Here is a 24605-nt window from a genome sequence, read left to right as displayed (position 1 = left end):
AAAAATATTGAATAATAACACTCACCACGCTACTACTGGCTACTTTTTTTTTTGTCTCAAACGATAAAAAAACAATTTTCATAAAAGGAACAACCCTTCAATACTACCAAAAGATGTAGAAAAATATTTTTTTTTACAAAATAGATCAACTAACTTTAAAAAAAAAAACCCCGAACGCTAAAAGAAGCAACTTTCACAAAGGAACAACCCTTCAATGTTAGATGTCGAATTTTTTTTTTTTTACAAAATAGATCAACACTTTTTTTTAACTCGCATTCAAAACGGAGCCCCCGACGCGAAGCGAGGGCTCCACAACTAGTTATTTGTCTATTCATAAACAAACTAAGACTTAAACTTACTATATCATATCATATTGCTAATTAAACTCGGACTATAAACTACAAAGCGTCATGTCATTTCTTAAAACCAAGTCCTTGGTAAATTATATCACAATTCACAAGTTGTTAGCCATGGATCCAAAATACTTGCACTTCTAAACTAATTAAAGCAATTCAAGAATAGTTTTCAAAATCAGTTTTTCCAGATGAAATGATTTTGATGAAATTTGTTCTAAAATAGACAAATATTAGAAATAAATTGACAACGAGTATGCGCACTCGATTCCTTGCATATCACAAATTATCAAAAATGATAAATTTAACAAAACTATGAATTAATATGTTAATATGTTTTTGCATTTTACTGTGAACTTGTAAAAATATTACCATCCATTTGGTAATTGTGTTTACATTATAGTACGTCCTTGTTATCACAGTTTTTCCATTGCAAATACATCTTGTCACATAATTGACAAAAAAGAGATGCTTTTAAGTCCAAGTCATGCAAAGATGAAACAAATCACACCTAAAAGATAAGAATTAGTACTAAAATTAAATACCAAGCAAACATTTTAATTAATATGTGCTTATAAGTAATTATACTTTTAAGACTTGTTTGCTTTCATATAAATCTTTTGACTTAATTGTAGCATTCACCCTGAAGCAAGTAATCCAATCTTAAACTGGATTTATTGTTTTGATAGTATCTAACCTTTTTTTTTTTTTTTAATGTCAAATACAAACTATCAAAAAAAAATTTTAGTTCGTAAAGAAAACCTCCCTATCGACAACCACATTGAATCCCCGCTAGCGAATAAAAACACGGGGTGACGAGCCCCCGAGCCTCATGTAAAATAATACGGCAATCACTTGATATACCGCATGTAAAATGCATGTAAATGGATAAAAACGATTAAATCACATAGATATGTACATAACGATTCATCAAGAGTATCAAGTACAATTTCTTCATAAGTTCATAGATATGTACATAACATAAAAACCAAATAAGAAACACTATGACAATGAATAAAAACCTTTCACCATTTATTAGAAAATTCATGGCTTCTTTATACGACAAAATTATACTTAATTAACATTGAGTAAAGTTTTTCACACCTTTACAAAACCTAATCACCTAACTTACATTCCACAACAGAGCCTCTTTTGATGACTTAAACTTCATTGCAATGTTACATAAGGTGACCAAGATCAAAATAAAATTAAAAATAAAAAAAATTACAAAACGGGCAACCCATTCGTTTTTCTTGTCACATATCGTCGGGTTTTTGTTGCCTTGAGTATTCACACACACGACCTCCATATCCTTCCTTCGAGTGAAATAACAATAATCGAAACATCATCATGATAACGCCTTCGATCCCCTTGTGGTATTTCAAGCAACTCATGAAAATCTATGCCTACAAGTACAATTAATTTAAAATATCAAAATCATTTTGTAGAAACTACTGATTAATAATACAAAAGTCAAATGGGTGGGTCACACAAATTGGATTACCGGGCAAAAGAAACTATTTGGTATAAGTTGAATAGGTCAGGTCTGGTTGACCACTTGACCCAAAACACCTTTTGTCAATTGAATATACAATTCACACATATGGTAATAAAAATTAGGATTTTGCTTATGACAGCCATAAGGGCTGTAGTTAAAAAATTGGTATTTTGCTTACGACAGCCCTAAGGGCCGTCATTAAAACATTAGAATTTATTATATATGTTCACTTTAAAGTGACGGTTATTGAATTGTAGAACACCTTTATGCACGTTAATGACAGAAGGGCTGTCGTTAGCAAAATCCTATAAACTATAACATTTTTGAGATAATTTTAACTTCTTCTGAATTGTACAACACCTTTATGCGCGTTACCCGTTTGACCCGTTAAAAGATAAAAATGTTAATGTTAATTACCAGCTTTTTTGGCTGCACGAAACAAAACTTCTTCGATTAGATGCTGAGCGGGGTCGCCATCTGGTGACCATTGAAGAAAGAGCTCGACTTCAGAAACGGCCTCCTCGTTTGTGAAGTACTGATAAAGCCCGTCTGAAGATAATATCAAGAACCGATCTCTCGGCCCTAATCTGTGATGATAAAGACTCGGAAGACAGTTTATGTATGGCGAATTTCCCACATAATCGATCCTAAACATCTCTAACAGTGCATCGTTCCATTTAGGCTGAAGTAATTCAAGAAACAAATCATAATCAATTGCTATCAAAGAATAAAATTCAAAACAAAATTCGACTCATCTTTATTATCCTTCCTTATTGATAAGCGTACTTTTTAATCATTATGATGTTAACAACAAACATTAAAAAAAAAATTATTCAAGAGTTAACTTTGTTGGAATATTCAAACACCCAATTTTGGTTTCTTGAACCAAAAACAAAAATGACTTTATTTGGCACTCATAGGCCATAACGAATTGATATACATTACTTTATACTAAATACATATCAATATGTGAGACTGATTCAGATAGGTTACGTACAGAGTTAAAAATATTCGCCCACCCGGGTAGGCGCGGACATATGAAGGATCAACCCGGTCGGCCGACCCGACGACCCAATTTTTTATCAGTGTATTTATACGTTAAAGTTTGACATTTAGTGGATTTATATGTTAAAAGTCAACGTTCTGCCCCCGTTATTTTGTTTTTTCCAAAATTTTAATATTTTGCACCCGTCGAAAAAAATTCCTAGATCCGCTACTGCTCCCTGGTAACCCACACATGAAAACCTCATAACGTAACGCATATTAATTTTATCAACTACAAGAGAATGGTCAACTACCTGTTTGAGAAAGCCAGCGCCAAAAGCTCGAGTGACCTTAAGCGATCCTTTAACACGATCATTCATCACCGCACAAGAATCATCAGGGTGTTCACCCTTTATTCGTTTTACTTCCTACAAACAATCAAACGATTAAAACAACGAATTTAACGTCAAAAGAACAATAAAACAAGACTTAGGTTATGATGTATACCTCCTCAATGGAGGTACTATGATCCATTGTAAGTTGACAAGCAGTTAATGTAGGATTAGTGTTAACATCAGTATCAAAATCCTCAAGATCATATAATGTTTCCTCTTTTATTCTTTCAAGATCTTGTCTCCAAAGTTCGGGTTCAGGCTTTTGCGCTAAAACCGCTCTACTATCTCCAACATTCATGATATAAACATCTTCTTCTTTCATTAACATAACAAGAACACATGAACCCATTAAAGCAAGTTCTGGATTCTCATTAAGCATTTGATCCGCAACACCGAAATAAGATTCCTCTGTTTTCTTTAACCCTTGTGATAATGCTTTTAAAACATCCGAATGATTAATCGAATTCGACCCATTTGAATTCAATTGTTCCTTTAATCTCCTATCCAATTCTAATCTCTCTCGATCGAATTCGCACTTCCATCTCCTATGATTATCTTCCCATTTCTTTGACGCCAATCGACTCCTACCTCTCGAATTCTTACTCATTTTTTTATTTGAATTAGTCTCAAATTCGACAAGTCCACTAGGATAACTCTCTTGTAGATCAATACGCTTTTGTTTCTCATTTCGTTGAGGTTGATCATCAATACTCGATTCGATAACATCTAATTGTTTCACTAAAGAACTTGAATTTGTGGTATCAAGTTCTTTATCATCCCACAACAAACCTTTTAATTCTTTATGAACATTTGGATATAAATTTGATAACAAATAATCAGGTGCATCAGGACCATTAAACCCATCATAAATACCAACAAAAACCCATCCATGTTCCTCTGAAACAACCACGTGTACTCGATCTTCACCAGCTTTGCCCTGAGCCCATTGAAGATTTTGACTTTGAGTCAAACAATCATCATCATCAAGAAAACTATTTTCACTACTCAAATTAACACTACTAATCGTCAATTCATTGTTTTTCTCAGCTGATCGAACAACCCAATCTGGATCTTTTGAAGGCCCCATATTTTTAATTGGGGCGACAACCGAGTTTTGCCCACGGGTCACAAAAGTCCGAGAAATCGCTCTTTGTATGACCCGAATCAACGATCGCTTTCTTGATCTACGTTTGTACCCAAATCCCGCATGAGAATAGCTTCTGTGGAACTGATCTTGATTACCCTTTTCAATTGGACCCGAAAAAAGTGGACCCGATTGAAACCCACGTTCAATCGGACCAGAAAGAAACCCTCTTTCAATAGGACCCGAATAAGGAACCTGACCCGATTGTAATAAAGGACCTGAATTTATTGAATTTCGAGGCAGAGGTTGAAGTGGGATTGAAGCAAATGATGTGGTGCTTTCAAAAGCTGAAGCTTTATCTATTGAATTATATGAATAAAGATCAATTAAAGATGTTGAAAGTGGTGTTGATGTGTTTGCAGAAACTGATGCACCGGAAATTGATCGGAATGTTGTCGTTTCCTCTGAACAATAGACTTTTGATGAAGATAAATGATTCGGGTCGGGTCGTACGTAGCAAAAAGAATGACCCAAATCATCTAACGGGTCGGAAACCACCGCTGCCGTGTCTTTCCGGTTGTGAACAATATGATCTCCGCTGAAACACACCGTTAACTTCCCAACTCCGTTACCCATGGATAACCTTTTATTTTTATCCGAAAAAACAAGAATTAATTCATCAACCCAATAAAAAGATTTGATTTTTATTCTTGGGTTTTGTTTGAATCTTTGTAAAAAGGTCAACAGATTGAAAAAGATGGAATTTTGGTTTGAAGATATTGAAAGAAGAAAGTAGAAATGAAGAAGGTGGATGGATTAATGATAGAGAGAAGGCGTTGACTTTAGAGGTTTGAAGATGTTGAAATCATAAAAACAAAATTAAATTCTGTCATCTTTTTTCCTTTTCGTTCACTACTATACTATGTGTGTGTACGAGAGAGCGTTGACTAAAACCTACAGATGTGTATTGGTGTCATTTGTGAGTTTGAGTAATCCCATTTGCACATATGGAGCGTGTAGCTCACTTTCTATTCTAGAGTTTGACAAGTAGTTAGTTCATCACGTTTCAATTTCATATTAATCATCCCTTAAATAAAATTAATTGGGCGACCTGACTTTGCATCGATTCTTCACCTTTAATTAACATTAATTACATAGCTAATTATTGAAAAGTAATTATTTATCATTTTTTTATTTTTCGTTTTATCGAGGAAGGATCAAAAATAGTTATATGGTTGATTTGTAATAAGCGTTGAAGTAATTATTCATCATTTTTTGTTTTATTTTTCGTCTTGTCGAGAGAAAAGACACAAATGCTCAATCAATAAAGTGAGACGTACATCAACGATTGGTACAAACTATTTAATAAAATAGAAAAAACTATATATAATAACAATAAAACAGTTATTAAACAATGAGTTACGTAATTAATTTATAATAAAAAAAATTTAAACAATAATCAAGTAAAAAATTATGTGATTGATTTAATAATAATAATAATAATAATAATAATAATAATAATAATAATAATAATAACAATATGTAACGACCCAACCTGTTATCCAACCGAATACGCAAGATTTATTTTTATTTTTTTTTAAAGAAGGGGTGCGCGGCGCGCAGCCCCATAAGTGCGCGGCGCGCACAAGGCCTGACAGCTTGCTGTCCAAATTTTTCAATTTTCATTTAAAGATCTCCCACTTTCCGACATTTTTAGACGAAACGCTTTTCACAACATATAATATTAGATAAAACTAACACGTTCCAATAATAAAACGAGTTTTGCGACACCGGGCCACATCGGCCGTTTTACAACTTTCGTACAAAATACAAGATTACGACCACGTGAGTTTTAACACAAAATAAAGACCGAGCATGGTGATTTGGGATACGCTACCCAATCCTAATCAAATCCAAAAGCACGTCTTCCAAGCAACTACGCGATTCCACTAGTTCTCTCGCTTATCCGAGCCACCACATTCATGCAAATCTATAAAAATATAAACAACGAGAGGGTAAGTTAACGCTTAGTGAGTGAGAATATACTACATACATATATATGCATAAAATGGACACGCCAAACAATAATAATCAAATAACACATACCGGAATCCATGCATAAAGGCAAGCTAATCTAAGCATACCGTACAATCGCTATACAACAAGCTAACGATATCAACAATGTGAGTACACCAACGACGATATGTACCACGCCAATAAGCTACACCCGGAGGGTTAGCTACAACACAACAATACAACAATATCCATATATATAACAAAGCATAATACCGCCCAAGGTTAACCCCTTAACCCAATACCAAATGAAGATTGGCCGAACTACACGAGCCTTAGTAAATCCGCATCTACACGAGACCACTATCTTCAATAACACAACAACATCGAGGTTGGCCGAACTACACGAGCCTTAGTAAATCCGCAACCACACGAGATCACTACCTCAATAAGATGACCGAACTACACGCGTCATCGTGTAAATCCGCAACCACACGAGATCACTACCTCAATAAGATGACCGAACTACACGCGTCATCGTGAATCCGCATCCACACGTGATTCACTTTCCAAATCAAAATCCACGGTCCCGAGATTTATAAAAATCCACATCATCGGGGTTATCCAATTCACAACTCAATATCAACCCTTCGCCATTGGGGTTATATAATCCACATCACAAGCACATGTGATAACGTACACATAAAGTGTGCACCTCGCCAAAGGTGGTCAACCAAAACGCACAACCGTGCCAATTGGACCTATTACACAAGTCCATCAAATCCACATACATGTGAAGTGAGCTCTATAACCGAGAACCAATTCACCCGACCTGCACCCATCCTACACATACATATGTACATAGGATATTAACACTCACCTTGTCGTCTTGAAGAGTGCTACCGAATAATCCGTAACTCGCCAATGGAAAGTACCTATTCCATTATCACAATACAAACAACACACTTAGAGTGGATTTACAAACCAACTCAAATTGACACTTAGTGCAATTTCGACCCATCGCACTTCCAAGCACAAACCGCGCCCAAACTAACCAATAATCACTAACACTAGTGACAATGGTCCTAATATGTCAATTTAACTCAATCATAAGTGTTAAACACTTATCATTCTCAAAATCAACCATAAACCCTAATTTTGACTCATTTCAAAATTAGTCTTTCAAATACACTAAAATGGGTTCCAACACTTCCATAATCACCAAGCCTAGTGATTAAACCCAATTACAAGTCCTAATCATGGCCAAGTCGGTTTCCAACCCAAAACCCACCAACAACAATAATAAACCCGATTACTAGCACCAATAAACTCACTTCAAGAGTTTAAATGGGTTTCTTTACAATTCAAGTTCAAATCCTAACTTTGAATATCAAATCAAACATTGAAATTCGGAGTTAGAACTTACCACAACAACCAAAACGTAGCTAGGAACGCGGTGAACAACTTTAACACTCGAGCTTTTGATCGATTCAAGCTTCTTCTTCTCCAAAACCCCAAATCTCTCTCTAGAAATCTCTCTCCCTCTAAGAATGGATGAGAGTGTTGAGTGGATGTGAAAGTGATCCAAAATTGGATCCAAACCAGCTGATATGGCCTGAGATCCGTCCTCAAGTGAAAAGACCAAAATGCCCTTCATTTAACTCAAAATAGAAAAAGACATAAATCTGTCGTAGGCATGGTGCGCGGCGCGCACCCTTACCCTCTGCGGCACGCACAAGGGTTAGAATAGCCCGCTAGTTTGTAATTTGTTCCACGCTTCACACTTAATGTACACCATAAATACTCTATGTACAATAAATATTAGGGTCTTACAACTCTCCCTCACTTAGAATCGATCACGTCTTCGTGATCCTCGTCACTTAACCAACCGGACCCACACTCTATGGTCCTCAAATATGCGTTCCAATACGACTTCCGCCACATTTATCGTTAATCCGAAGATTATCCCATTTACCAAATACACACTTGCATGCATTAGGGGACATGCAATGTACACAACATTCGAAGTCTACTACAATCGCTTAGCATACATGGAATCATCACGTGTTCTTCCAACTCCTCTAGGCATTTCTTCCCAATGAATCGCCTTCAACACTAAATCGTCATTCGCGATTTATCAAATCCACACATCCGAGCACTAAAACTTGCTCAATCCCTCACATCGAGAAAAACTCAAACAATCTCGTACCGAGATATCAATCCCTTAGCGTACCCTTATCAAGTACAATGCTAAAAGCAACCAAGTCTCAACCTAAGGTCAACAACCCGAATGATGAAGACCTGAACAAAACGAATCCTTACGGATAACACTTATCACTAAACATCCCTTGAAGTCCGCAATACGACCAATACGCAACTATCGTACATCATAAGCAAACGGCTAAAACCAATAGTGCCCAAAAAGACTATGGCAACGCTAATCCCAAGGTGTACAAAATCAACTATTGTCACACCCGTAACAACATGTGAGCGAAACACGGCTATCGCATCACTAATCACACAACATGGTCCTCACGACCCCACCATTGGTGTATAAAAGAACCAATAGTTCTCAATACTAACCACATGAAGGTTGGCCGAAACTACACGTGTCTTAGTGAATCTGCACCACACGTGACTCACCACCTCCACCGCAACAACAATCGGGATTGGCCGAACTACACGCGCCCTAGTGAATCCGAACTACACGAGAGTCACTATCCCAATAGAATGACCGTATCCACACATGTCATTGTGAATCCGAACTACACGTGAGTCACTTCCCAAATCTCAACACAGGAATGGTACTCTCATTTCCCACCGGTACTCGCATTTCCCGATAATGTTATACCATGCCGATATAACACCACTCCCAACACATAACCAAAATCCAAAGGGAACGATTCTCGCGAATGAACCGTTAGCCACGCAGATGCCACTAGTACGCATCACTAGTCCCTTGGGTGGTATCAACGCCCGAACTTTAAACCCACCCATCACACACGCTCTTTTGGCCTCAAACGATGAGTAGTGTAACATCGCGCACTGCTACACCATAGTGAATCCTAACGGAATACACTAACCATCAACACACGCTCTTTTGGCCTCATACAACGAGTAGTGTAACATCGCGCACTGCTACACGATAGTGAATCCTAACGGAATACACTAACCATCCACCCCAAACAACAAGTATATACTCATACTTAGGAGCATTCCACTCACTTGGAAATCCTTGCACACGCATCACACGTACGTGTACACAACGCCACCACACTCCAGCAAGAACCACCTATATCACACATAGGCACAAAACAATAATTCTCTAGAAGAGAATCAGACACACACATGCCTTAACCGAGGGATCTCACCTTGCTCGTCAAACACGTCCATTATCTCTAAATGAGATTCACCACATTACCACCTCGGTGATAATTTAAATCTAAAATCATAAGTACAATTTATTCCAAATCGTACTTGTACCACAATCGACCAACGTAGGTCTCAACGCTAGCTCCAAATCCATACGAGCATCGTCTAATATCAAAACACTAGAACGTCTTCGTGCGAGAGTTCAAACTCCCCCACTTCCATAACCACATCACGTTACCTTGCTCCAACCTTGAGCACACGAAGGATTTTAATCTATCCTTAAACACTTCAAACGAAGAGTTTACCACAAATTACACAAATTTTAAATCTTGCAATCTTCCGGTTGCTCTAGCTTGTCAAATTTCCACCTAGTCACTCATGTACCTAAGGGTTTCTCTCCGGTACCCTAAGTACAATGTAACCGCAATATCGTCGGAGTCGAATACCACGCTAGTAGGTATGAAATAGGCACCTAACATCGCATCACGTAGACTCCATTACCAACACACATCGAGATCAAACACTCGGTCTTCAGGGTTCCATCCACTCGATGAACCACATGATTCACCATCCTCAACACAAAAGCGAACACGCGCTTAACAGTCGAACACCAAAGCCCATTCCCATGGCTTGGTAGAAACATTTCCCAAACACTAAGGAATTCTTGGTTGTACCAAGTCTTACGCCCCTCGCCCATTAATCAAAACGTCACCATAGGGTAATTCCATTAGGAACGTCACCCATAACAATATTATGCACAACAAAGGCATTTAACAAACCCGAACTCATCGGCACATAATAAATAATCAAAGGACATATACATTAAAATGAAAAGTACCTTAACGTCTTCTCGTCACACCCGTCCCTGCTAACTCGGGACACTTCGACTTACGATGTCCTTCTTCTTGGCAATTGAAGCACACCGTGCCATCACCCTTTGGCACCGAACATTCCCAAGACTTGTGACCCCCTCACGCCACAATTGTAACACCTAGACGCACTAGAATCCGATATACTCATCCGTATACCACCCGTGCTCACACTTGTACCCCTAGTCCTCTTACTTGGAGCACCATACGAAATAACCCTTCTCTTACTTGAAGGTTCACTAACAATCGATTGCAATTCGACTCAAATCCCCTAGCCACGGCGAATAACTCCTCGAACGAGTTCACTTAACCAAGGCTAATCTTGCTTCGCAAGTCGTCATTCAAAGTTCGATAGAAATCCCCCATCAACAAACTATCTCGTCCTTTATTCTCCGGGCAAAAACGAGCCTTCGCCATAAAGGTCGTCTTGAGAGTATTCAAATCCATAGAACCTTGTTGCAAATTTCGCAACTCATCACGCAAATCTGACAAATCGGCTTGTGTCCGGAACTCCTCGAAGAATTCCTTCTTAAAATCGTCCCATGATAACCATAAACGGTTCACCACCAACAATATCGATTTTACCATCTAACCAATCCTTCGCCCTACCCCGCAACAAACTAGTAGCGAGTCTTGTCCTCTTCTCAGGAGGGCATGCAATAGTGCGAAAACACCCTTCGACATCCGAGATCCATGTTATGCTAACCAAAGGATCCGGTTTCCCGTCATACATCGGGGGTTTAGTCCTCATGAAACTCTTATCACAACGCTCCATTTCACCACTACTTTGAAATTCGGAATAATTCCTATCCATTTCTTCTCGAAATGCACCCATTTGCTCCGCAACGGCGGCCGCAACTCTAGCGTTAAACTCATCATCATTCGTCTTGAATTTGTTTTTGCGTCGTCATTCTAAAGAATGCAAAACGATTAGACCACGAACTTATAAAATCACACACGCAACATCGCCCCATCTTGCTCAACAATCGTCTTACATCACTTGTTAGACACGAGTTGTACCCGTATTAATGATAGCTAGTCATTAACGCGAACACGTCGCATCCACTCGTTAGTACCACGACCATCTTGCTTGATGATATTCGCAAACGCAAACATAAACACAAACACAACGCAAAAGTATATTAATATAAACGTTAGTCCACCTACAATTAAGGCACTAACCAAATTCTCATTCCGACCCGTACTCCTACAAGTCCCGCAACAAATAAGCACACACAAAAGTCTAAGTCTAGGCACCTATCTCAAGTCGTCTAAATCCCTTAGACCATGCTCTGATACCACTTGTAACGACCCAACCCGTTATCCAACCGAATATGCAAGAAATATTTTTTTTAAAAAAAGAATGGGTGCGCGGCGCGCAGCCCCATAAGTGCGCGGCGCGCACAAGGCCTGACAGCTTGCTGTCCAAATTTTCCAATTTTCATTTAAAGATCTCTCACTTCCCGACACTTTTAGACGAAACGCTTTTCACAACATATAATATTAGATAAAACTAACACGTTCTAATAATAAAAAGAGTTTTACGACACCGGGCCCACATCGGCCATTTTATGACTTTCGTACAAAATACAAGATTATGACCACGTGAGTTTTAACACAAAATAAAGATCAAGCATGGTGATTGGGGATACGCTACCCAATCCTAATCAAATCCAAAAGCACGTCTTCCAAGCAACTACGCGAGTCCACTAGTTCCCACGCTTACCCGAGCCACCACATTCATGCAAATCTATAAAAATATAAACAACGAGAGGGTAAGCTAACACTTACTGAGAGAGAATATACTACATACATATATATGCATAAAATGGACACGCCACACAATAATAATCAAATAACACATACCGGAATCCATGCATAAAGGCAAGCTAATCTAAGCATACCGTACAATCTCTATACAACAAGCTAACGATATCAACAATGTGAGTACACCAACGACGATATGTACCACGCCAATAAGCTACACCCGGAGGGTTAGCTACAACACAACAATACAACAATATCCATATGTATAACAAAGCATAATACCGCCCAAGGTTAACCCCTTAACCCAATATCAAATGAAGATTGGCCGAACTACACGAGCCTTAGTAAATCCGCATCCACACGAGACTACTATCTTCAATAACACAACAACATCGAGGTTGGCCAAACTACACGAGCCTTAGTAAATCCGCAACCACACGAGATCATTACCTCAATAAGATGACCAAACTACACGCGTCATCGTGAATCCGCATCCACACGTGATTCACTTCCCGAATCAAAACCCAAGGTCCCGGGATTTATAAAAATCCACATCATTGGGGTTATCCAATTCACAACTTAATATCAACCCTTCGCCATTGGGGTTATATAATCCACATCACAAGCACATGTGATAACGTATACACAAAGTGTGCACCTCACTAAAGGTGGTCAATCAAAACGCACAACCATGTCAATTGGACCTATTACATAAGTCCATCAAATTCACCTACATGTGAAGTGAGCTCTATAACCGAGAACCACTTCACCCGACCCGCATCCATCCTACACATACATATGTACATAGGATATTAACACTCACCTTGTCGTCTTGAAGAGTGCTACCGAATAATCCACAACTCGCTAATGGAAAGTACCTATTCCATTATCACAATACAAACAGCACACTTAGAGTGGATTTACAAACCAACTCCAATCGACACTTAGTGCAATTTTAACCCATCGCAATTCCAAGCACAAACCGCGCCCAAACTAACCAATAATCACTAACACTAGTGACAATGGTCCTAATATGCCAATTTAACCCAATCATAAGTGTTAAACACTTATCATTCTCAAAATCAATCATAAACCCTAATTTTGACTCATTTCAAAATTAGTCTTTCAAATACACTAAAATGGGTTCCAACACTTCCATAATCACCAAGCCTAGTGATTAAACCCAATTACAAGTCCTAATCATGGTCAAGTCAGTTTCCAACCCAAAACCCACCAACAACAACAATTAACCCGATTACTATCACCAATGAACTCACTTCAAGATTTTAAATGGGTTTCTCTACAATTCAAGTTCAAACCCTAACTTTGAATATCAAATCAAACATTGAAATTTAGAGTTAGAACTTACCACAACAACCAAAACATACTTAGGAACGAGGTGAACAACTTTAACACTCGAGCTTTTGATCGATTCAAGCTTCTTCTTCTCCAAAACCCCAAACCTCTCTCTAGAAATCTCTCTCTCTCTAAGAATGGATGAGAGTGTTGAATGAATGTGAAAGTGATCCAAAATTGGATCCAAAACAGCTGATATGGCCTGAGATCCGTCCTCAAGTGAAAAGACCAAAATGCCCTTCATTTAACTCAAAATAGAAAAAGACAGAAATCTGTCGCAGGCATGGTGCGTGGCGCGCACCCTTACCCTGCGCGGATAGTATTATTTAATGGGTACGAGTTCAATATTATTGAATGGGTACGAGTTCAATATCGCGAAGGACACTGAATTTTCCCTGTCTGGAAAAGTGATCGTGGAAATTGTCAGTGGATTATTTCACTTTATGGAGGATTGTGAGGCGGGGAGTGTCAGTTCTGATTGTCTCACATTGAGGCACGCTGATGTTGTTTGTTTGCGAGGGTGCGTTCCCTGGTGATGTGACCCGTGGGTTGCATTAAAATGTCGTGACCATCCTTAACGGACGGTCTAGGCTGGAGGATTCACCCGGCATTGGTGAATATTTTGTAGGTCGTGTGGTGAATTGTGAATTTGTTGTGATGATAATTCACTATTGGCAGGATACTAGTACACGAATAGTTTCCATGCTAGTACTATGAAGCCGTCTTGTGTGGTTGTGTTGTAGGGTTTGGAGTAAAAACCCTATGTCGAGTGTTGATGATTTGTTTAGAACATGGTGTATTATTGTCATCCTGGATTAATCCAAAGACTGATGGTCGTGTGCGGATCGAATGATGCGAAAGTTTGTGTTCCTAGTGTGATTATTCAGTGATACCAAAATTTCTTCGTTGAAGTAATGACCCGGTGTTGGAGACGGGGGAAGTTGGTTCTTGTTTCAGATTGCATTCTCGATGGGCTGGTTTACTAGTCGTTGAAATACGAAGTTTTGATGCGGCATGAATCCTTCTCGATTTGGATTAATGGAAGACTTGGTTGTGTTTCGTGGGATCGTGAGGCGTGGTTCCTAGTTGTAGGTAAGTGAGAAGGCTTTGGAGTACTTACCTCTTGGTAAACGATGAGGATCACAGGGACGTGATTCAGGCTAAGTGGGGGAGAGTTGTAACATCCCGTTTTTCAGTTACACGTTATTGTGGACGTCATTTGAGTTACAAGGTATGTAATCGTATCTTTTGACCCCAAATAAAGTTTGAGTTAATGTTTTATAACCTTACCATTGGAAAGTAGACCTTATTACGTTTTCAACGATATTTGATTCATAAAAAACGGAGCTACGATTTAAAAGTTACGACCAAAACAAGTGTCAGAAAAAAATGCGAAAAATGGACCAGGCGCAAATTGCGGCTGGTAGGCGCAATTTTCGGCTGGCTGGGGTTCTTCAGCACCCAAATGGGCGTATTCTTGCGGCCACTTTTGTGGCCCGGCCGTAATTTGCGGCCAGGAGGCGCAAATTGCGGCTGGAACGTATTTTTGGAGATTTTCTTGATATTTTGAGTTTTAATGAGGGGTAGTTGAGTCTTTTCACTTGGGGGTCGGTTTTGAGCCGCTAAAACTGATCCAATCTCATTCTTATCCTCATTTCACCTTCTCAAACACTCTCATCCATTTCTAGAGAGAGGAACCCATTTTAGAGAGAGAGAGAGAGAGAGAGAGAGAGAGAGCTTAGTTTGAGGAAAAGAAGAGTGAATCGGGAGAAGTCGCGAGAGTTAAAGTTGTTCACCTTATTCACGGCTACATTGTGGTAGTGTTGGTAAGTTCTATCTCCGAATTTATTTATTTAAGGTTCTTGTTCATGTATGGGGGTTGAGCTAGTTAGGGTTATAAACCCCATTTCTCATGAAATTGGGGGTTTTATTGTATGTAATATGTAAGTAAACCCGATTATTGTGGGTTTAGGGTTTGATGACGAATTTAGAAGTATTTGTCATGGTTTTGGGTGTTAGTCACTAGTTTGTAAGTGTATTGGTGATTTTAGTGTTCTTAAGAACATGGTTGCTAGTCAAAATGGGTGTTGACTTTGGTTTGGTGTCAAAATGAGTTTTGAGTCAAGTTTTGATGAATCAAGTATGTAAATACTTGATTTAGGTATTAATTGGTGTTTTGGAAATATAATCACTAACCGTTAGTGATTATAGGCGTTTTTATGACTTTGGTCAAAATGGGTAAATTGAATTGGGTCAAACTTGATGATGACACTAATTTTGGATTAAATGGATGTTAAACACTTTTGTTAAGTGTTAAATGGCATTTTTGAATGAAAGTAATCGTAGGAAGTGATTTTGGGTTAAAATGACATTTTAACATAAGTCAAACGTGGTTAAAAGCGATATAGGTCAATATTGCACGCGTTGGTGTTTTTGGTGTAATTGGCGTTTGAAATAATTACTACCTAAGTATTAATTTAGTGTTAAGGCCTAAGTTGGTCTAATTGGTGTCAAGTATAATTTGGGTTAAGTTATACTTGTTTGAATGGGTCAGAATTACCACATGTAGTGGTAATTGGTGAAGTCCATTTTAGGTGTCTAAATGGGCGGGTTGTTGAGGTAGGTAGAAACACTTGCTTAAGAGTGTTGGAGTCAAATTCTCTTGTAGAGAATGTATGTTGGTTGTGTTATAAACCTATATGCGCATTATAGGTAAAAGCTTGCTCGGTTGCGTTTGGTGGAGATTTCGCGCATGGTTTGTAATGCTCAAGTTCACGAGGTGAGTGGAATAATTATATGTGTAGTATATAATGTATTTATTTGTGTAGCGTGAGATGTGAAGTTTCGAGGTGCTAAGACACCACGTTTCACGTGACGAGTGAAGTGTTGAGGTGCTAAGACACCACTCCGGGAATTATGAAGGAGTGAAGCATCAAGGTGTTAAGATGCCACTCTAAGAAATATGACGGGTGAAATGTCGAGGTGTTAAGACACCACCCGGGGTGAAGCATCGAGGTGTTAAGATGCCACTCTAAGAAATATGACGGGTGAAGTGTCGAGGTGTTAAGACACCATCCGGGGTGAAGTATCGAGGTGTTAAGATGCCACCCGGGGGTTAGTGATACGCGGTGTTAAGTACACTAATGGACGTTGTGAACTCTGATGGTCTTTCGCGAGCACCATTCCCTTGTACGATTGTGTGATGACCCGGAAATTTCTGACCAAATTTAAACTTAATCTTTGTATGATTAATATTTCTGACACGATAAGCAAAGTCTGTAAAACTGAATCTCAAAATTTTTGAACTACTTTCATATATTCAAATACCTTTCGGTTGTTCTTGACGATTCGCGAACAATTATATGTATATAGATACATATATATATATATACTATAACTTGAAAACGTAACAATGTATTAATTGTTTGATACCGTACATTAAACTTATTGGTTTAAATATTTATTTGAATATATATGAAAAGTTGGAATATTAATTGTATGAATAACTTGCGACGTATATTTAAAACGTGTTTAAGAATGTTGAAAATATATATTAACTTGTTCATAAAATGATTTGTTATTATATATATATATTAACAAATAGTGAGACAATGATTTATAGAAGTAAATGACCAAAACACTCGAAAGTTTAAGATACACTTAGAATGATATAGTTTATTGATAATTTAAGACTATATTTTGACAAAGGTACGAGTCACAAAACGTAAATTGCGAGTTTTCTAAGCGTACGAAAATGCGTTCGAGAAACCAGAACCGGGACATAAGTCGAGTGACAACGTACGAGTCATCGGAACGAAAATTACAAGTCAACTATGCACATGAATTTAATATAATATATAATTAATTATTTAAATTATATATATTATATTTAATTATGTCGACAAACAAGAAAACAAAAAATATGTGAGCTGGATCTGACGGCCATGCGATCGCATGAGAAATAGGCATAAAACCCATGCGATCGCATGGGCATCAGATTTCAAAAAGTTGCCTATAAAAGTCCAGTTTCTGCTCGAATTCTTTTACACCTATATTACTCTGTAAGTATTTAATTATAATAATTATAATTATTATTATTATTATTATTATTATTATTATTATTATTATTATTATTATTATATTATTATTAAGATTATTATTATTATTAATCTTAATATTTTTAGTAATATTATACATAAAATATTACGACGAGGTCATGAGCGTGTCACTTTCAAAACAAGCTTCAAACGGGATAGAACTAAGGAAATTATGGGTTATAGCTATGGAGGTTATGGGTAATGTTCATGGGTATTGTTCGCAAGTCAAACCTAGTATTTATCATCTCTGTTGCGTCTACGTACTTTCCTGCAATATTGAATCTCAATATTGATACGTGAGCATTCATATCTTATCTTTTATATATTAATAGTGTATACATGTCTAGTGCTCGAGTATATATTTATACATGCTTGTATGCTAAATTTCGTCGTTAAATAGTTTATAATGAATCACGAATTAAATACATATATTACTGGTAAAAGGTATATGATATACATGTTTTCGGAAAGCTGGTGAAAAATCAATAACTTTTCATTTAGAAATCGCGTAATTTCGATGAACGAATCAAAAGATATGGCCAACTGAATTATAATTGACGTTAATTGAAATTGCTTTTAAATCTGTAATTAATATTTAAACAACCTGTTTATGAGATTGATAAAATACTACTAGCCAAGTAAATGAATCCTTATATAAGGCACGTATCGTTTTGTTGAACAATTGTCAAAATTGACTTTTTGAAATGACTTTTGATAACTTTTGTATGTCGATCTCGAGCATTAGGATTGTGATACACTATAACCCAACCTAGTTTATTAGACATGTATTGACCAACATATGTTCTCTAGGTTGAGATCTACGGTTAATCTTGCATTTCGAGTTACGGTCACTTTTTGATGAATGACCTTATGTGCTGCTAAGGTGAGTTTCATTTGCTCCCTTTTTAATTGCTTTTGCAATCTATATTTTTGGACTGAGAATACATGCACTTTATTTTAAACGCAATGGATACAAGTACGTATTAAATTCTACACTGAGTTTGAACCGTAAATCCCTTAGCTTTGGTAACTAGTAACTGTCGGTTATAAGAACTGGTGGGCGCGAGTAGTAGTATATGGATCCATAGGGCTTGATATCCCCGTCCGGGCTAGAGCACTAGCCTTTTAATGGACGTATGCTATTTGAGAAGTGTACACGTTGGTTTGCGTGTATTATTAAGATGATTATACAAAGGGTACAAATTATATATACTTTAAGTTTAGTTACCAGGGTGCTCAATCTTGTAGAATATTTTGATAAATGTTTCTGGATGAAACAACTGAAAACTTGTGATTCACCTTTATATACAGATTATGCGCAACATTAAAACTATGAACTCACCAACCTTTGTGTTGACACTTTTAAGCATGTTTATTCTCAGGTTTCTAGAAGTCTTCCGCTGTTTGCTTATATGTGATACAAGCTATGTGCATGGAGTCATACATGCTTTATTCAAGAAAACTTTACATTCACAAAATCATCACCGTGTATCTTATTTTGACTTCATTGTCAACGGATGTATTATGGTAAACTATTATTTATGGTGATTGTCTATATGTAGAAATCATCAAACGTTAAAAACCTTAGAAATTGATATTCATTTATTGTGTACCTTTTGAAAAGAATGCAATGTTTACAAAACGTATCATATAGAGGTCAAATACCTCGCAATGAAATCAATGAATGACGTGTTCGTCCATATGGATTTGGAGCGATCGTCACAGTTGGTATCAGATCGTTGGTCCTAGTGAACCAGGTCTTGCATAAGTGTGTCTAACTGATAGTTGTTAGGATGCATTAGTAAGTCTGGACTTCGACTGTGTCTGCATGTCAAAAGTTTTTCTTATCATTTCTTGTCAGAAATTACCTGTCTATCATCTTAAGTCTAAACGCGTCTTATTGCATTGATTGCATAGATAGTGTATAGACAAAATTCATATCTTGGCATATCTATTACAGTAAACTTTGACTGCCATCTTTCAAAAATTTCTCCGTAATTTACGGGATTTTGGTATTATATATACATATGTAAATTATGTATTGAAGAGTACCAATCAAATTCTATAATCTATTTCATATCAAAAATCATCCCTCTAATTATACAAGATGGATCACGTATCTAGTTCAAATTCCTTAAATTCTGACAGCTATTCCGATATGGATATTCACCTGAACTCTGAAGAAAGTGTAACCGGAATGGATCAACCAATCAGCCATCACCTATTCTGGATGAATTGGGGATGGGTTCATAGCCTACTTAATCATTGAAGAGAAGAAGAAGGTGATCCCTTCCATCCACCACATTCACCTCTTGGCGAAGAACCGGAAGCACTTACCGGCGAACCTATTCGTAATACTATTTTCTCTCTCATTTCTAGAGTATCTCATCATGATTATATACTATCCCATATTATAAATCTTATTTATCCGATCGTTCAAACCACCGATCATCTCGGTATAATAGAAGAAGTCAACGAGCTTCGTGCTCGGGTAGTGGCTTTGGAGAATATGGTGCAAGGGTTACGAACACCCGCAACAGCACCCGCAGCATAACCAGTACCACCATCATCCACTCCAACAGGATCATTACCACCACCAACAACCACATCCGCATCACACGCCTCAACATCACAATCTGTACCTCGGATATCAACATCATACGCACCATAGGTACCAAGAAGTACCAGCAACGACAAACGATGAAGTATGGATTCATAATTTCATCGAAGAAACATTCTACGGTGATTATGTAATTTCTAAAGTTTAGAGATTATCTATTCTAGGCTTAACCCTAAATCAGATAGAGTAGAAACCCTTATCCGAATGGTGTAAGATACAAGCTAGACTTGTTTTACCAACAACATCAATAGTACCCTTAGCCTCACCAGCACAGTCAGTGCTATCAACATCGTCAGAATCAGCAGCACCTCTAACATCACAAGCTTCGTCAGTTCAAGAAAGCACCGTGGACATCATTACGAGTCAACAACGAGTATATTGTATCAATGAGTTATGAAGTAATAACTCAATTCATCTAAAGAATTTATATGTATATCTTATATATATAAATTTTAAAATCATCATGAATCTTTTCGTACTAAGCTATTACGTGTGAATTTTATGGGGTAGATACTACTCGGTTAATTCATATTACTAATATGCTATGATGTACATCCTTCGTTAATAACTTAACCATCGTTAACTACAAATATCTGTTTCAACTCAATGAATTCCGTTTCATAATGAACTTAGCGTATTAATCAATTACATGTTTGATTTTACACTTTTATCTTCGATGTACTCGAAACTTTCTAGAAAACATCATTTATATCTTATGAAGTTCATAAGATTTCCACGAGCATCAACATCCTTCACCGAGGAATAAGAATAAATAATGAAGTATTGATTTCATTAGTGAAATACTCCTCGAAGATTATGTAATCCTTAATATTTTAGAGATTATTCATTCAATTCAAAAATCAAATGAGCTTAATATGATATTAACTCATCAAATCTGTATTACATCTGAAGAAGATATACATACATATATTTTCATAAAGACGGTAATAAAAAAAAAAATCTTTTGTACAAAGTATTAATTGTGAAATCTTTAACGGGTAGGTAATACTCGGGAAATATATAAGTTTACAATTAATATGTTATACTGTACATTCTTCAACTTTGATTCAAAAATTATTAACTATGCTCACAGCGATATACAATCGTTTTCATACAAATTCAATTACATATTCTGATTTTGAAAAATCAGAATCCAAGCCAAGATTTATCAGAAAACATCACTCTTAGATTCTTACATCTTTCAAATGCTATACTTTGACTTCAAAACTGTGCTAGAACATCACTTCTATTCATAAACCCAGGAAAAAAAAGAAAAAAAAATTGTATTGTTCAAAATTCTAGAACATCATATGTATCTTGACAATTACAATCTTCATGCAAACCCTTCAAACTTTTGAAAACACCTCGGATTGATAACCAACGATTCGGTTATGATAACTTTGAATGCTGATGAAGCAGCAAAAACTGTAAACGACCTTAACAGCCAAAAGTTTGATGATAAAGAATAGTGTGTTGGCAAAGCTCAGAAAAAGAGAAGGTTTGGAACTGGAAAACAGATTGAGCAAAGTATGAAGGAGGCTGTGGATAAATCACAAACACTAAACCCGCCTTCAAAGAATTCAAATTATTCAGTATCTGCTGAAGCCATTAACGAATATCTTGCTTCCGAATCTAAACCCCAGTGGACAATATTCTTCATCATCCTCTGATATTAGAAATTCTAAGATATCATCATATCTTTCATTATAAATATCCTCCATATTTCTGGAGATAATTCTATAATCATTCTCATCGAAAATCAATTTTCTCCTTGCGATATCTGTGTAACATCATAAAAGAAACTATTTTAGTTTCTAAATTCTGAAACCTTCGAGTTTAAAATATAAATATTTTTGAAGTGGTGTTGGGAACTGAAGCATGAGTTAGTAAAATATAATGACACTTGATCAACGTGATTATATTACAGTAAGTCATGCTGAGTTTCTAATGGAATGTGATAAAGGTTCACAAATCATACCCTCATTATAAACCATGTTACATAACTCTTTCATTCTATTTAACCTCTAAACTATCAAGAAAATATTTTCTTAATGATTCGGTCTTTTTCAAGGTATTCTGGTAATTTGACAAGTCAGATTGTGCTATTACCATTTTTTTTAACATTAATTATGTTCATTCCGAAATTCATACCTACGAATTCTGGACCATTATTCGCTTGATTTAAAGTCGGGAAGATAAAACAAAAGCATGAAGCTTCAAAATATCAATGGGAGTATATAAATCACAGTAAATTGGAGAGAGTATTAACTGTGGATGTCAATGATTATGGAAAGACAGAAGCAGAGACATCGAAATATAAGGGAAGATATAAAACCCAACAACCACCCAGCAATTACAAACCGTGTATATCAATGCGTATAGCAATATAAAGACACGGGAGAATAAAAAACACTATAACCCCAAGGTAATGGTAGAAGAAAATAACTTCCTCCAGTGGTAGATGAAAAAGAAGAATGACAGATATGAAAGTTAGGAGTATATCAAGAATCAGAACTGGATGAAGAATTTTTCACAATCTTTTGAAAATAGGAAATGAGGAAGAAGATGTAAGAGTGATGAAAATAATGAAACGGAAGTGGTCAATTTATAGCGAAATATCAAACATAGCAATCGCGGCAAATTACGCATTTAATCAAAAGAAATCTTAATTTCCTTAAATTCCGAAGAATCAAATCTTATTTAGATTATGAAGATTTTCTATTCCTTAAATTACGGAAATCAATCGTTAATATGTCAAGAGTTAAGACGAATCTCTATTCTTCATTTCACTCTTTTACGATAACTTCTCTCATACGCTTCGAATAATCGGATTGTTTTATCCATATTATTCAACGGTGATAAAACTCTATTTATCAACAAATATTCGTCATGAAAACATTTTTATTGTTAGTCATAACGACCTTACTCAAATTTCGGGACGAAATTTCTTTAACGGGTAGGTACTGTGATGACCCGGAAATTTCTGACCAAATTTAAACTTAATCTTTGTATGATTAATATTTCTGACACGATAAGCAAAGTCTGTAAAACTGAATCTCAAAATTTTTGAACTACTTTCATATATTCAAATACCTTTCGGTTGTTCTTGACGATTCGCGAACAATTATATGTATATAGATACATATATATATATATATATATACTATAACTTGAAAACGTAACAATGTATTAATTGTTTGATACCGTACATTAAACTTATTGGTTTAAATATTTATTTGAATATATATGAAAAGTTGGAATATTAATTGTATGAATAACTTGCGACGTATATTTAAAACGTGTTTATGAATGTTGAAAATATATATTAACTTGGTCATAAAACGATTTGTTATTATATATATATTAACAAATAGTGAGACAATGATTTATAGAAGTAAATGACCAAAACACTCGAAAGTTTAAGATACACTTAGAATGATATAGTTTATTGATAATTTAAGACTATATTTTGACAAAGGTACGAGTCACAAAACGTAAATTGCGAGTTTTCTAAGCGTACGAAAATGCGTTCGAGAAACCGGAACCGGGACATAAGTCGAGTGACAACGTACGAGTCATCGGAACGAAAATTACAAGTCAACTATGCACATGAATTTAATATAATATATAATTAATTATTTAAATTATATATATTATATTTAATTATGTCGACAAAAAGGAAAACAAAAAATATGTGAGCTGGATCTGACGGCCATGCAATCGCATGAGAAATAGGCATAAAACCCATGCGATCGCATGGGCATCAGATTTCAAAAAGTTGCCTATAAAAGTCCAGTTTCTGCTCGAATTCTTTTACACCTATATTACTCTGTAAGTATTTAATTATAATAATTATAATAATAATAATAATTATTATTATTATTATTATATTATTAAGATTATTATTATTATTAATCTTAGTATTTTTAGTAATATTTTACATAAAATATTACGACGAGGTCATGAGCGTGTCACTTTCAAAACAAGCTTCAAACGGGATAGAACTAAGGAAATTATGGGTTATAGCTATGGAGGTTATGGGTAATGTTCATGGGTATTGTTCGCAAGTCAAACCTAGTATTTATCATCTCTGTTGCGTCTACGTACTTTCCTGCAATATTGAATCTCAATATTGATACGTGAGCATTCATATCTTATCTTTTATATATTAATAGTGTATACATGTCTAGTGCTTGA

The 24605-nt window shown here is 36.3% G+C and overlaps 1 protein-coding gene across 1 annotated transcript; it reads right to left on the bottom strand.

Moving 5' to 3' along the window:
* Nucleotides 1–1364: 1364 nt before the first annotated feature.
* LOC139898950 (probable protein phosphatase 2C 23) lies at nucleotides 1365–5161 on the bottom strand. Its single transcript, XM_071881755.1, has 4 exons — nucleotides 3343–5161; nucleotides 3150–3263; nucleotides 2269–2533; nucleotides 1365–1759 (listed from the first exon to the last, which is right to left on the bottom strand). Exons 1-4 carry the CDS (start codon nucleotides 4948–4950, stop codon nucleotides 1644–1646), a joined length of 2103 nt encoding a protein of 700 aa, XP_071737856.1. The 5' UTR covers nucleotides 4951–5161; the 3' UTR covers nucleotides 1365–1643.
* Between the last annotated feature and the right edge of the window lie 19444 nt (nucleotides 5162–24605).

This window comes from Rutidosis leptorrhynchoides, chromosome 3 (assembly GCF_046630445.1).
Source record: "Rutidosis leptorrhynchoides isolate AG116_Rl617_1_P2 chromosome 3, CSIRO_AGI_Rlap_v1, whole genome shotgun sequence".
In the NCBI taxonomy this organism is placed as follows: domain Eukaryota; kingdom Viridiplantae; phylum Streptophyta; class Magnoliopsida; order Asterales; family Asteraceae; genus Rutidosis; species Rutidosis leptorrhynchoides.
This window is presented reverse-complemented; position numbering and strand designations above follow the sequence as displayed.